Raw genomic sequence first — 15,793 nt, 5'->3', positions numbered from 1 at the left:
GTTGTTGGGCATATTGTAACTGGGCTTTTTTGTGGCATTGGGGCAGTAAAGGCTTCTTTCTGGCAACTTGACCATGCAGCTCATTTTTGTTCAAGTATCATGGTATTGTGCTCCTTGAAACAACCACACCATCTTTTTCCAGAGCAGCCTGTATTTCTCCTGAGGCTACCTGTGGGTATCCCGAACAATTCTTCTGGCAGTTGTGGCTGAAATCTTTCTTGGTCTACCTGACCTTGGCTTGGTATCAAGAGACTCACGAATTGTCCACTTCTTAATAAATGATTTAACAGTACTGACTGGTATTTTCAAGGCTTTGGATATATTTTTTATTTCCTTTTCCATCTGTATATTTTTATTTCCTTTTCCATCTTTATAAAGCTTGACAGTTCTTTTCTGCTCCCCATGGCTCAGTATCAAGCCTGCTCAGTGCATCCACGTGAGAGCTAACAAACTCATTGACTATTTGATACACTAATTGCAATTTAAAAAGCCAAAGGTGTGAGAAATTAACCTTTAATTGCCATTTTAACCTGTGTTCGTCACCTTGTGTGTCTGTAGCAAAGCCTAACATTCAAGGGTATGTAAACTTTTGATCAGGGTCATTTGGGTGATTTCTGTTATCATTCTGATTTTAAAAAGAGCCACACAACTATGTGATAATAAATGGCAATTAAATTAAATTGCAATTATATTGCAATAAATGGCATTTAAATTTAATTTAACTTTGTGATAATAAATGGCTTCATATAATCACTATCGTTCAATAAAATAATTTTTTTAGCATGATCAGTCATATTTTCAAAATCAATGGCAACAATTCACAATTTCTGCAAGGGTATGCAAACTTTTGAGCACAACTGTATATTGATCCTCACTATATATACTTGTGGTCGGGGACAATAAGCCAAGTTATGTTAGTGGTGCCTAAGTGGGTTGTGGTGTGCCGAAACTGATGTTCGGGTAGGCCCGTAAAAAGAGGGACCACCAGTTTAAATGACTATTAAATGGAGCTGTGGGTGGGGTTAATCCGACAGTCTCAGCCCAGGGGAAGGGGCAGCATGTGTATTTATAGGTCGGAATAACCCCTTCCCTATATAGGGAAGTGCCAAGCTTCGTTATACACGTATATGAAATATATATGACACCGGCAGTTTTTTACCTCAAATTTGAAATCCTATATTTAAAAAATACAGCATTTTCTAAGACTTAACAATTAATCTTCCAACATTTATTGCTAAAATTGCAGATTTAAAAAAAGATAACCAACTCAACTCACTTAGGATAAAGCTATGGCCATAAATAGAGAGGAATGCAGTCAACAGCATGATAGTATAAGGTAGCTAGATTACATTTTATACACCTTGTTTATATTATAACTTCTATTTTTTATGTTGTTGTTTTTTTTAGGCTTACGGAAAGGTTAGTGAATGAGCCACAATGTTATGTTATGTTGCTGTTGGTAATTTCGTTTTTACATGACTATATTCAATATATCTTCAGATGCGTATCCCTGGTGACCCTTGCCTCCATGCCCATTGAGAAATTGTGTCTTGAATATTGATTATTTGATTTGAATTTTTGAAATGTAGGTAACTTGATTTACTTATGTAGAATTGAATATTTACTAAGGCACTGTTAATGAAGATGCAGTGATGAAATATTTGTTTTCATATTCCACAGGGTAATTCAGGATTGGGTTTTAGTATTGCTGGAGGTATAGATAATCCACATGTGGGAGATGACCCGGGAATATTTATTACGAAGATTATACCAGGAGGAGCAGCAGCTGAAGATGGTCGACTCCGGTAAGAGGCTATACGTTTCAATGCATATTTTAAGCATTATAACAACTGTGTTTTCTTTTAGAGATTACATTGCAAGGAATTTTAGGGTGTAGTCTCCTCTCTCTCCCTCCACGATAATGAGTCACAAAGTTGACTAATAGGCAATGATAGGCTGTGAGTGTTCAGGATGGCTTAGTCCATTACTTGCAACCTATTCAGATCTAGAAAGATTGGTACCGATGGAAGTGAAATATCTACAATATTATGGGGGCAGCAGGGGAGCTTTATACAGCTCACTGTTCCTTTGAAATTGCTTTATTTGTCCATAGATCGTATGGCTAGGCAGAAATGACATCATTGGTTATGGGAATTAAATATATTAAAAAACCAAACACCACCAGGGTGAAGTCCAAATTCAAGACCACATTCTTTTATCAAAGACTTAAAGAAAAACTCCAGACTCCTAAAGCACTTCAGCAAGCTTCATGTTTGAAGAATGTGTCTTCTATTTTAATAATAGAAAATGTACAGATTTCAATATAAATTGGCACTTTTTAAAATTAACCCTGCTAATCCCCCCCCCCCCCCCCAGCTGCATTCAGACATATGATAACATTATACAAATATATTCGGGGCCAGTACAAACCATTATCTGGAAATCTATTCAGAAACAGGACACAAGGTTATGCATTTAGGCTGGAAGAAAGGAGATTTTATCTAAGTCAAAGAAAAAAAATTACAGTAAAAACTAAAAGTATATGGAATTCTCTGCCTTAAGAGGTTGTTTTATTAGAGTCCTTAAAGACGTTTAAACAGCAATTGGATAAATACTTCCAAAAACATAACATACAGGGATATAATGTCTAATTAGTGGGGTAATAGCTCCTTGATCCAAGGAAACATCTGACTGACATTTTGAGGTCAAGAAGGATTTTTTTCCTCGTTAGTTGCAAAGTTGGAAGTTCTTCAGACTCGGTTTTTTGCCCTCTTTTGGATCAACAGCAATAACATATGAGGAAGGCTGAAATTGATGGACGCAAGTCTCTTTTCAGCTATGTAACTATGTAACCTGGGGCTTCATCCCTAGTCAGCCCTCTCCTAACAACGCCTCTGATAATAAGGAATTTTGATGGACACCTCTTTTCAGAGGAATAGGAAGTAGTCATAGTAGATTTGAGCCAGACATAGAAAGTTTGGGGGAAGCATAATATGAGTACATATGTGAAGGGATGTAAGTTGATCAGCTAGTTTATAAAGTTCCCTGTAGAAGTAATTTTTTTTAGGAATTTTATAAAGATCTGGGCATTAAAGGATTGTCTTATTGAGTGATATTACATGTTTACTTATTTTTATAATTTGAATAGCATCAGATGTGATCATTTATTCATCAGAGTAAGAAATGAATACCTGACACTGCAAACAAAAGTAAGATAAATGCTAAATAAATTCTAAAATCCATTAATATGCATTTATCTTGCCAAGCAAATGAATCTAGGTTAGATAATTACGTTTAATTCTACGTGGAAGCTTGATTTCCTTTTTTTTTTTTAGATGATTTAAATAATATGGCAAAGGAAAACCTAATCACAAATGTTTCAATTTTTTGGACAAATGTTAGATAATTTACAGTTATCGTTTTACATATTTGACTAACATTGTGCCAATGAATATAATTTGCAGGATTAAATAAAACATGTTTTTCAGATATCATTGTATAAAAAATGCATGATATTTCAGAGAACAAGTTAGACAGTTAGGTATTATATTATGAAGATTATCAGGGATTAGCTCTAAAACGTTTAGAAAAGAGATGGTACTTATGAATGACTTAAATGAGGAGGATTAAATGTTATTTTTATTGTTTTTACTTTCTGAAGTCTCAGTCCGAATAAAAAAAAGAAACAAATTGAGAATGCGGAATTTACAGATTCATGTTAGTCATAAAACAAGGTATATCATGAAAAGACTAGCATATACACAAAACTAGACATACAACATCCAAGCATGGGCTTAGCAGCCATACATGCAAATTATTGAGAAGCTAATGTGTCGGAAACAAGAGTATATCCATTGTCTGACCAAAAGTGAGCATCGAAGTACAAACCTAGAATGAATAAGGAAGTCTAGAACATTACAGCAAACAGGAAAAATGCAGGAACAAAGCTCACTCGCAGGGTTAGAAAATAGTGGAACTGGAAGATACTCTAAGTCAGCTATGCTTTCATTTTGGCTACTCTACTCTTAAATATTCACTCTGGTCACTATAACATCTTCACCAATATTAAGTTGTTATGGTGCCAGGGGGCCCCCAGGCATACTCTTATCTTAAGAGGTTAAAGCATTCTCAATGGGTTTAACCCCAAGAGTTGCCTCCAGCGCGAATCTCTAGGTCTTTCAGACGGCATCTGTCTTCAGAATCTCAGTTACAGGAAGTGTGGAGTGACATCTGGCAGGGGCCCTGCTGATTGGGAGTGGTCAGCTGAGGATCTAAGCCAATCAGTAGCTTCCGACTGATAAAAATAAACATACCATTGTTTGTTCTTCTCATGCACAAGCACTTTGCATATTTCAAGGTACTGGTTAATTATTTGAAAAGTGTTTTCTGTGATTCATCAAGAACTTTTTGGTGGTGCCATTAATGTATTAATGTGTAGATATATCTTCTTCAGCAGTATGGCAGTTGATTAACTTTGAAAATATAACGCAACTTGTAGGAAAACGTTGTTGTTGATGAAAAAGACTAAACTTGTGTAAGGTGAAAAAAATCAATTCATCCAAATCGATTCATCTGAAAAAAAAAATGTTTAATACTATTAGGGTTTCATCCATGTGGTGTTTGCGTGTGAACAAATATCCTCCATGCAGTCATTTTAGGAAAATTGATTCAGTTGAAACAAAATGGCACAAAAAAGCACCTACTAGTGTACTGCAAAAACATATATAATACCAATATTATGTACATATTTTGCAGTACACTGGTGAATTTTTGTGCCATTTAGTTCACAGGTGGAATAGGAGAAGCAATAAATAATAATTAAATCATTTCTCATTTAATTATTTGGTCATGTGGAGATTTGGGTTTATGAAATTCAAACAAATTCATTTGAAACTGAACAAGTCTAAAAAATACGAGAAGGGTTGAATTGTGATTGCATTAACATTGTTAATAACTCCTTGGCAGTGAGTAACATGTCGATAATTAGCTTTCGTTCGTTTGTGATCAAAGATATATTCAGCTAGATTAGTTATAGTTGGAGTAACTATCCGATCACATATTCCAGGTAAAAAGTAAAGAGTCATTAGAATGATTCTAGGATCATACGTCACAGGATCACTGAATCGAATAAATTATTCATAAAATAAAAACATATATTTTAAAGGAAAAATAAAAAAAGCAATAAACACAAAATGTTACTGCTTTTACTGAGAATCCAGTTTATCATTCAATTATTGTTTTCTATAGCATAATAAGAGGCAAAAGATCACAATTTTCTTTTACATTTTGCTGTGAATGGTAATATCAAGGCCATTTTCGTAAGCATTGCCTGTGACAAAAATATGCATTTTTTTTCTATGACGAACAACTTATAATGACATTCATTTGTACATAGAGGTATATAAAAGTATCTCGCTAATTTGTTTATCTTTTGTTGGATCAAATGAAATACATACTATTCTGCTAATTATTTGTTTTTCATAACAACACACATATTTTACAAAGATTTGACATGCTTACAATATTTATTTGTGTATTGAAATCTTCCTCTTTTGATTGAATGTCAGTATATGTCACAAAGTATTAAATAAGCATTTTGAGCAACTATGAGTGACACGAATAAAGGAACTTGAGTCAGTAAACAGAATGGACAATAAAAGAGACGATACTCTGTAAATGCTCAGCTGCGTTTGAGTTCTGGTGAAGTTCGATAGCCACATGTGTTCACACTACATTAGTATCACAGGCTGCCGTCAGCTATGAGATATTTGTCCTCAAATATTTCAGTTAACTGACTCGTGCTCTGAGATAGGTCCGCGATTTCTACAAACTAAAAGCATGTTCTCTCTATTAATGAACAAAATTCCAAATGGTGTTTTAACATTGTATATATTGGTATATATTTCCCATTACGTGGTGGTAAAATGATCATTTTGTTGGAAATACCCAACAATCACATGATGAGATCTAATCATGAATAATTCTGATCATTACGGCCCCGGAATTCCCTCATGACTTGATCCCTGTAGCCATTGCTCATTGAGCAGGGCCCTCAACCCCTCTGTTCCTGTGCGTCAAACTTGTCTGGTTACAATTACATGTTTGTCATATTGTAAAGCGCTACAGAATAATAATAATAATTACGTACACAGCTACAAAAGTAAAATATCAGTATATATTCCTGAGGGATTTGTTTACTTGTGAATTGTGAACATTTTTGCTTCTTCCAAATTGATATGGTTCGGATTTTTTTTTTTTTTTTTAAAGTTGGGAAGAATTTTGGTTATTATTAAGTTGTTATTTATATAGCGCCATCAAATTCCGCAGCGCTTTACAATAGGTGGACGAATAGACATGTAGTTATAACCAGACAAGTTGGACACACAGGAACAGAGGGGTTGAGGGCCCTGCTCAATGAGCTTACATGCTAGAGGGAGTGGGGTAAAGTGACACAAAAGGTAAGGATAGAATTAGACTAGTGACAGTTGCAAGAGAGGAATCAGTCGGGAGCTATTAACAATTTAATTGATACGCTTTTATGAAGAAGTGGGTTTTTAATGATTTTTTGAAGGAGTGGAGACTGGGTGAGCATACAATGAAGGTTCCACAGGAACCGTGGTTAGTTCAGTTTAAAATTCTATAATTTAAAACGACACTGAATCAGCCAAAATTTTGCCAAATTCGATTTTGACCATCTGAATCTTAAAGTCTACTAAAATGTGATTTCTGTTTAACTGAGTTACAAATATAACAGCAAATTAGTAGCAATAGCCTCGGAAAATGTTATCTAGAGAATTCTATATCCTTTGAGTTTTATTATCTAATAATTATAATTTTGTTCAGCTGGTCATTTTCAAGCTTTTTAATGCCTGCTATGATAAGTGAGGTAGTAAATGTCCCAGCAAACTCAAACTCATGTTTTTATATTTTCAACCTTAATAAAGTGAGTACCATTATGCTGGGTAATATTGAAAGATATTAATCTAGGCTATATGACCACTTAGGGAAAATTGCTATATACAACGAATAGTGTTAGTATAGTTAAAGGAACACTGCACAAACATAAAAGCACTGCAACCATATCAATTCGGAAGAACCGAAAATTCTACAATTTTGTAAACAACTCCCTCGGAAGTTCTAATTTCTACAACAATACTGACACATTTAATCTTTTGTGAATCCTTCAGTGTCTGGAGTCTGTCATATTTGTGACAGCTTATAGAAGTGCCAATTTCTGCACTTTTTATAACCGGGTTCAGAAACGCCTCCCTGTCATTCAGGCAGCCAGGGAGGTTTACTTCTGCTTGCATTAGCTCCATAGATGTTTTCTTTGGGGTTGTAGGAAAAGAACAGCTTGGAAAATCCCATCACCAATTTTTCCCAGCACAGACTGAAAGTGATTAATTGAGAAGCCTCTGTCCTGAAGCCACAAAATACAGGTCACTGAGAAGTGGGGAAAGGCAAATGCGCTCTCGTTTAGCGCGCCTGGCTCTCCCCACTTCTCAATGAAATGTTTTACAGGCATGTGCTCGCATCTCCATTAGGAAGGGAAAGTGACAAAAATTTACTATTTTAATACCTGTGGACCAAATTACCCAATTACACCTCTGTGTGGGTGTGTACATTTGTGTGAAAGCCAGTGTCTGGGAATAGGGATCTTTGTTTATTGTTGCATCAGGAAGGAGTGAATCTGTGTCTCCCGTGGGGAAGTACATCTTGCCATATGGCCCCCACCTGAACTGCTTTTGATTTGGGCTGTAATATGGTTACTTGTGGACAGGTGGTTTGGATCCTTTTTGTGAACATATTCGCCACTTTTTGTCTTTACATTGGCACAAACAATCTACAAATGGCAAATTCATATCCGTGTACCATAAAATAGTTACAAAAATATCTGTAACAAAAGCACCATCACTAGTTCTGGCAATGAGCCAATCAAAAATCACCCTAAAATTAGTGCTGGATGATTTAATCTTCCAATTGTTCAAACTTGAGACAAATGTGCAAATGTTTTGAAATGTAAAAACCTTTCCACATCTTTGGCTCAAACCACAAATTCTGAGTTTAAAGGATAACGGGATGCTTAAGGTAGAACCTTATGATTGGTTTCCTAAAGGGTAAGCCAATAACAATGTTTATAGAGTTTGGATTATTAAGTGTAAAAAAAAATCCAAACTTTCTTTAAAAGACTATTGTGAATCATCCATTATTGTGTAATAAGTGTGTTATTTTGTATGTATCTTTTTCCAGTGTTAGGTATGAGAACTTCAGTTGCCAATTACGTACATGACAGAAAGTCTCTAAAGATTATAGAGAAAATGACTCCACTGACCGTATATGTTTAATTTGGGCATAGTCAAACAGCTCAGAGCACACTAGTCTCTCTGCACTTTTTATCTTTCAATTAAAAATATGTTTTGTGAAAATGGGGGACGTATGTATCTAAATATAGCATTATTATTATTAATATTATTATTTATAAAGGGCCAACAAGTTCCATAGCTCTGTACAATGGGTGGACTAACAGACATGTAATTGTAACCAGACAAGTTTGACACACAGGAACAGAGGGATTGAGGGTCCTGCTCAATGAACTTACATGCTAGAGGGAGTGGGGTATAGTGACACAAAAGGTAAGGATAGGGTCGGAAAGTAGGTTGCTAGGATAGTGTTCATTGAGGGCTTAGTATTTTGTTTTGATGACAGTTGCAGGAGCAGAATCAGTGTGTGGGGATGGAGAGCTGTTCACAGTTTAGTTGATATGCTTTCCTAAAAAAGTAAGTTTTCAAAGATTTTTTGAAGGAGTGGAGGTTGGGTGAAAGTCTAACAGAGAGGGGAAGGTCGTTCCATAGGAACGGTGAAGCCCCAGAGAAGTTAGACGTAGGTCTCCGGCAGAGTGTAGGGGTCTAGATGGGACATATTTCTGTATTAGTGAGGATAGGTAGGTCGGAGCAGCATTGTGTAGAGATTTATAAGCAAGTATCAGGATCTTAAATTGAGTCCTATATCTTACGGGAAGCCAATGTAGGGACTGACAAAGGGGGAGGCATGGGAGATGCGGCGGACCGGAAGATGAGCCTCGCCACCGCATTCATTTTAGACTGTAACAGGGCAAATTGGGAACACGTAAGACCACTGAGAAGTGGATTACAGTAGTCAAGGCGAGAGAGGACAGCGGCATGGACAAGCACCTTTGCCATATCAGGCATTAAATAGGGTCAGATGCGCACAATGTTTTTGAGATGAAAGCGGAAGGATTTGGCAAATGATTGGACATGAGTGGTGAATGAGAGGTCAGAGTCAAAGAAAACACCTAGGCAGCGAGCCTTAGAGGTAGAGCGGATGGTAGTGCCATTGACTTGGAGGGACACACACAAGGGAGCAACAAAACTTGCGGGATAAAAGACCAGAAGTTCTGTTTTGGACAGGTTAGGTTTAAGGAAATGAGACGCCATCCAGTTGAAAATAGCAGAGGGGTAGTCAAAGACACAAGTCAAGAGGGGTGGTGAGAAATCAGGGGAAGACAGATAAATTTGTGTCATCTGCATAGAAATGATACTGGAAGCCTAAAAAGCTGATGAGTTTACCAAGGGAAGCAGTATAGATAGAGAACCATAGGGGACTAAGGGCAGACCCTTGTGGAACACCAACATAGAGGGATTGGGGAGAAGAGGCAGAGGCACAGCCAGATAAAGAAACACTGAATGAGCGCTGGGATAGGTAGGAAGAGCACCAGGATAGAAACATAGAAACATAGAATGTGACGGCAGATAAGAACCATTCGGCCCATCTAGTCTGCCCAATTTTCTAAATACTTTCATTAGTCCCTGGCCTTATCTTATAGTTAGGATAGCCTTGGGAGAGAGCGGTATCTCGTAGACCGAGATTACGGAGGATGAGAAGAAGCTGTTGATGATCAACAGTGTCAAAGGCAGCAGAAAGATCAAGGAGAATCCAGATTGAAGCGGGTCAAGCAGAGAGTTAGATTTCAGGACGTCTGTCAATCTTGCATACACAACTCTCTCAAAGATCTTGGAGACAAACGGCAGTAGCAAGATAGGGCGGTAGTTAGACGGGGAATAGAATGCATATATTTTTCAAATCTGTATTAAGCGTTTTGAGTTTTTAATTTATATTTTTTTCTCTTTACAACTAGTAAGACACATATAATTTTAATCAATTTGTGACAGGTTGTAAGTTTTGCACTTAACAACAAAAACAGGTGTTACTTGGCATTTAGCAACTACTATTAAAGGGAAACTATCTCTTGTCTGAAATGATTGAAACATTGAAATACATTAGTAAATTGTGTTAATCTATTTTTTTTTTGCATTTGATGCTCTTTTTTCTCCTAAATTTATATTAAGATTTAACAAATTGCATCATATTCCAATTCAGACCAGGCAAAGCCAGTATACACTGGAGAAATTGAAACATTGTTTAATCTCTACCCTCTGTAGATTTTTTCTCTGCTGACTGCCAAGTGCTTATATCAATGACTCACAGGGAGCTAAGATGGAGGTGCCCAGTTGTACGATAATGTGGTTTGGATTTCAATATTTAATTTTATTTTTCACACCTCTCCAATATATATTGGTTAAATGTAGGGATAAGTAAAAATAATATTGAAAATCCTGGGACGTGATAATACCCATTAATCTCTATGGCAGTGGTAAATTAGTGTTTGTTAAACATTTAAAAATGTGTTTGGAAACTGCTGGTAGTTAATAATAGTGGCAGCGATTTTAGCCATTACCACTTGTCACGAAATGACTGTGACGATTTCTAAAGTCAAAATATTTAGCTTTGTGTTTCATATAGTGAAAATGGCAAATTCCAAAATGGATTTAACATGTTTTTTTTTCCAGCGATATCTCTTTCTTCTCCAGAAATTGTTCCAGTCTGTACTTGAAAATATACAATTGAATTCTGTAAATAGTGTCTGAAATATATATATATATTTTTTTTTTTCCAGGGTCAATGATTGTATTCTCCGAGTGAATGAAGTGGATGTTTCTGAAGTATCACACAGTAGAGCAGTAGAAGCGTTGAAGGAGGCAGGTTCTATCGTACGACTCTATGTTAGAAGAAGAAGACCCATTCTTGAAACTGTTGTCGAAATCAAACTTTTCAAAGGGCCCAAGGGTATGTATTTCAAAGTTCTTTAATGTGTTTGCAAACATCCATTTGCTAAGTCAATATTTTCAGGTTTTATATAACTTTTAAAAATTGTATTTGTAAATTCACTGGAGTAATTCGCAGAAAATAAAAGAGATAAACAATGCAATGTGGTATGTAGAATATAACTAAACAGCTAAAGATAATTTACTGATGGAATTACCACCACACCAGTTTCAGACAATATACAGTTCCTATTCAGATTTTGAAGCAATCAGTATTCACAAGAATTCAGTATATATTAATAGCAAATATTGCTCTCTAAGACAGAAGCATATTTATGTATACTTTTATGTGTTTAAAAATTTAACATAGTTCATAGTTCATTCTACAAAGCATAGTGAGCCTTTTATAACATTGTGGAAACCGAATTGTCTTTGCAGAACACTTCATTCACATCATATATACAAAATGTGTGCTTCTATACCATTTCCACCAAACTGTGGATAACGTACCATACTCATAGACTCGAAGATTCTGTATATTTTGCTGACGATAAAATGAAGCTGAGATGAAAGGCTTTAAAAAATATTTGATGGTTCCATACCAAAAAGAAAGGACCTTTTTTAGTTCATCCTGGTTTCAAGGAATAGAAAACTCTATGCTCACTTATCCAGGGCCGGTGCAAGAATTTCTGCTGCCCTAGGCAAAGATTGATTTGGACGCCCCCTCATGTCACTCACTCACTGGCAGACACACACACTCGCTGACAGACACACAGCTACACGCTTACTGACACACATACACTCACTCAGTGGCAAACACACAAACACACAGAAATTCACTGGCAGACATACACTCACTCACTAACAAGCACACACAAACACTCACTGACAGACAAACACTCACTCACTGACAGACACACACACATGCACACAGTTGCTGACAGACATACATTCACTCACTAACAGACACACAGACTCACAGACACTCAGTGACAGACATACCCTCACTCACTGGCAGACATACACACACACACACAACCCTCATTGGCAAAGCATGTTATAATCTATTAATTTAAATATAAGATTCTGTTCACCTTAAAATTCTTTAAGAGTAAAAAGCTTTACATATGGAAGTGAATGGGTACCAAACATGTTTTATTAGTTTTAACCATGGATATTTAAGCACATTTTTTAATTTTAGGTTTGGGATTCAGTATTGCTGGAGGAGTTGGAAATCAGCACATTCCTGGTGATAATAGCATTTATGTAACTAAAATTATTGACGGGGGAGCAGCACAAAAAGATGGCCGGCTACAAGTTGGGGATCGGCTACTCATGGTGAGAAATTATTGTTATAGACTTTATGTGTTAAACAAGTTCTGTTGACTGTAGAATAGCCATTTCAGGGATAATGTACCTGGCATATACTTTTTATATATATATATATATATATCTGTTATATACGTTTTAAATTATACTTTCACTATTGTTTAATCTGTACTATTTATTTTGTTTATTATATCCCTAGTGATGGGTTAGAAAGTTCCAGTTCTACTGTACTCATACTTTAAAACTATTTTTATTTTAGTTTTGAGTTTTACATCATAGTAACTATTAAATAGGGTTTTATTTGTAAAAGCCCTGTTTATAAAAAGTGTACAGGACGTAATGTCCTATAAATATAGATTTCCTCATATTTAAAAATATATATATTTTTCTAATTTAAAACAAAAAGTCATCTATTATATGCTGTTGGGACATAGCCTTCAATATGTATAACTTAAATTAAGTAAATGAAATAAACATTTGTCACTACTATGAATTTGTATAAAAAATAGACTTGAATTGTAACAAAACTGTTCACTCTTCTTAAGGTCAATAATTATAGTTTAGAAGAAGTAACACATGAAGAAGCAGTGGCAATTTTGAAGAACACATCTGATGTGGTTTATCTGAAAGTAGGAAAGCCTACAACAATATATATGACGGATCCTTATGGTCCTCCCGATATCACTCACTGTAAGTATACTAGGACTACATAAATACATATCAATTGTTTTTATATATAACCATGTGATTGCAAAACTTTTTTTTATTATAATAGCACAACCTCTAACTCCAACGATGTTGCATGCTTTAAAAATGTATAATACCCCAGGTATTGTACCCTAAAAAAAACAGAGGATAAAGGGATTTTAACAATAGTCCATGCATTCTTTTTTACAAGAGAATAGCCTTTTTAGAAGATGCATACCTAACCACATAAAATAATAAGTAGGAATAGAAAATTAATAATACATTAGAATCTGTTTGCAATATTTACTGTTTCCCAATAGGACTGTGTGTTTCCGTCTGCCGAGACCGTCAATATGTTCTTTCAGAGAACTGATTATGCTTGGAGTTATTGCGTCTTGGGCTGTGCCCATGGCTGCACCATCAACAAAGTCTCAATGTGTATTGTCCCTGTGTATTGACACTTTTTACCCAAACACCCTATGGTGTCGAATATCCACAGGGACCCCGGGCCAAAGTGAGGAAGGATCAGAGGGGTCTAGAAGATTCAGTAGAACAAGCATGCAATTCATGGTGTAGGAATTGACCTATTGAGAAATATGGCTGGCCCAAAAGACACAAGTAATAAATACAAATAAAAATTTAAACCTGTATGCCAGAGCATCATCACTCAAAAATATTTACATGGTAATTGTATGGCACTAAACTAGTTGAGTCTATACATGGGGTAAGCAACCACAACATGTTGAGTGCCAAAGGTTGTCCACCACTGGTCTATATCACACTGTTTCTCCCACACATTCCTGCTGCCTTTTTAGATTTGCCTTTGATGGAAATATCAATTTAAAATTGACGTAAAAAGCAATGTTTGATATTGTTTATATTGTGCAAAACTTACTTTTAGTATGTCTTGTTTTATTGCTAGCATATTCTCCACCATTGGATAGTCACATCATGAGTTCTGCCAATAATGGAACGTTGGAATATAAGAGTTCTATGGCGCCCATCTCTCCAGGAAGATATTCCCCAATCCCAAAGCACATGCTTGTCGAGGACGACTACACCAGGTCAGAAATCCACTTTTAATCAGATACCTTTTACTTTGCATACCATTATTCTTTTTTATCCTCTCTATGTTCTATTATCTTAGTATTAGCATAACATCAATTCATTGAATTTCCTTAATAAAATTCAAAATAGTTTAGGTATCATTGAATATTTGTAGCAGGTTATTCTTAATCTGATTTGTCTTCAAAATATCAGCAAGTCTCTTTTTCTAAAGTTGTAGGACGTGATGTACACTGAGTATATTAAAATGTATTGCATTAAGGGTTGTACCCCTGAGCCAAGCACAGCATAACATAAAGGAGAAAATATAGGAATACATGAAGAACCATCTGATGATGACCTTATTACTATAAATGGTGTTAGTCCATTTAACTAGGCATGTGATCTTTTGATAAATCAAACTTTAGGTGTATTTATTTTGGGACATTGTGTAAAATATCTTCCGTAATAGTAAAAGGGCATTATTCTGCATTTTGAATTATTGTTGACTATAATTATTTTACATAAGGATTACCCATGGTAATCTTGTCTGTAGGTTTTTTTTTTTTTACTTTAAATCTACCATTAGAAATTGACCAATAAAGGATTAAATACAGACAGAATTAAAGTAACATAACGCAAACTAATATTTAGCAAAATTCCTTTGCAGCTCTAGAAAACATAAAAAAGTAAAATTTTAGTTGCTTTTTTTATTTTAATGGTTCTGGTACGAGGATTCAGTAGTGAGGGGGTTTATACAACTAAGAGTTTACCAAAAAAATGACTTGAAAACATGTCTTCTAGCACTGCCACACATTCCTTTAATTATTATTTATCTGTTTTAGAAAATTACCTCTTTTTACCTTTCGCTATTACTGCTCGGATAAGAGGCGCTGTCCATGACACTGTTCTGTAGTGGATGAGTTTTAAATAACATTATATCATTATGAATACTAACCGGTATCCCTAAATAATAGTGCATTAGTCCCTAGTTGGTTTCAAGGGCAATACAATTTATTTTAAAACCCCTTTTAATTACCCTTTCACCAGAGCGAGACTCCCTCGGTGCTGCCACCTGTTTGTCTTTCAAATACGTAATTTGACTGTCTAGCTGATGGTCCAATCCTCCTCATAGAAGAGCATTGGGGACTGATGCGCATGCGTGTCAATGCTTTCCTATGAGCTGCACTTGGTCACATGACTGAGTTTCACTCAGTCGTTGTGAAGGAACCTTCGCTAGTGAGAAGAGCAGCCATTAAAGGTGGGTTTAACCCCTGCAAAAGAAATATTACAGACTCTACGAAACTGCATTTTTTTTTACATTGCAGGGTAAAAGCTACAGGGCCATTGCACCCAGACCACGTCATTGAGATTCACTAGTAATGTAAAAGTATACTCCTAAACCTGTTTTTTTTCCCAATAATGATAATAAAGCCTCAGTCCTTTCTCTGGTTATTAAATGATAAAGATAAAAAACCTCAGCAAGATAACATACAGTATATGTTTTATGATATATTTTTTAAAGTTTTTATTAATTATAAGTTAGATATTAACGTGCATTTGTGTTTATAATAGAATATGCATATTTGATAGCGTGAATCCTTTTTTAG

At 35.5% G+C, this 15,793-nt stretch overlaps 1 protein-coding gene across 5 annotated transcripts in view; it reads left to right on the top strand.

The window, feature by feature from the left end:
* Positions 1–15,793, top strand: part of DLG2 (discs large MAGUK scaffold protein 2) — a 1,308,393-nt gene that overhangs the window by 919,570 nt on the left and 373,030 nt on the right. For all 5 annotated transcript variants that reach the window (XM_063431313.1, XM_063431306.1, XM_063431329.1 and 2 more), the window contains 5 exons: positions 1,681–1,805; positions 10,976–11,145; positions 12,325–12,461; positions 12,998–13,142; positions 14,062–14,203. In XM_063431313.1, the coding sequence (XP_063287383.1) occupies positions 1,681–1,805; positions 10,976–11,145; positions 12,325–12,461; positions 12,998–13,142; positions 14,062–14,203 (719 nt within the window). The remainder of the gene's footprint in view (positions 1–1,680; positions 1,806–10,975; positions 11,146–12,324; positions 12,462–12,997; positions 13,143–14,061; positions 14,204–15,793) is intronic.

This window comes from Pelobates fuscus, chromosome 1 (genome assembly GCF_036172605.1).
Source record: "Pelobates fuscus isolate aPelFus1 chromosome 1, aPelFus1.pri, whole genome shotgun sequence".
In the NCBI taxonomy this organism is placed as follows: Eukaryota; Metazoa; Chordata; class Amphibia; order Anura; family Pelobatidae; genus Pelobates; species Pelobates fuscus.
Note: the sequence above shows the minus strand (reverse complement) of the source record. Positions and strands in the feature narration are given on the sequence as shown.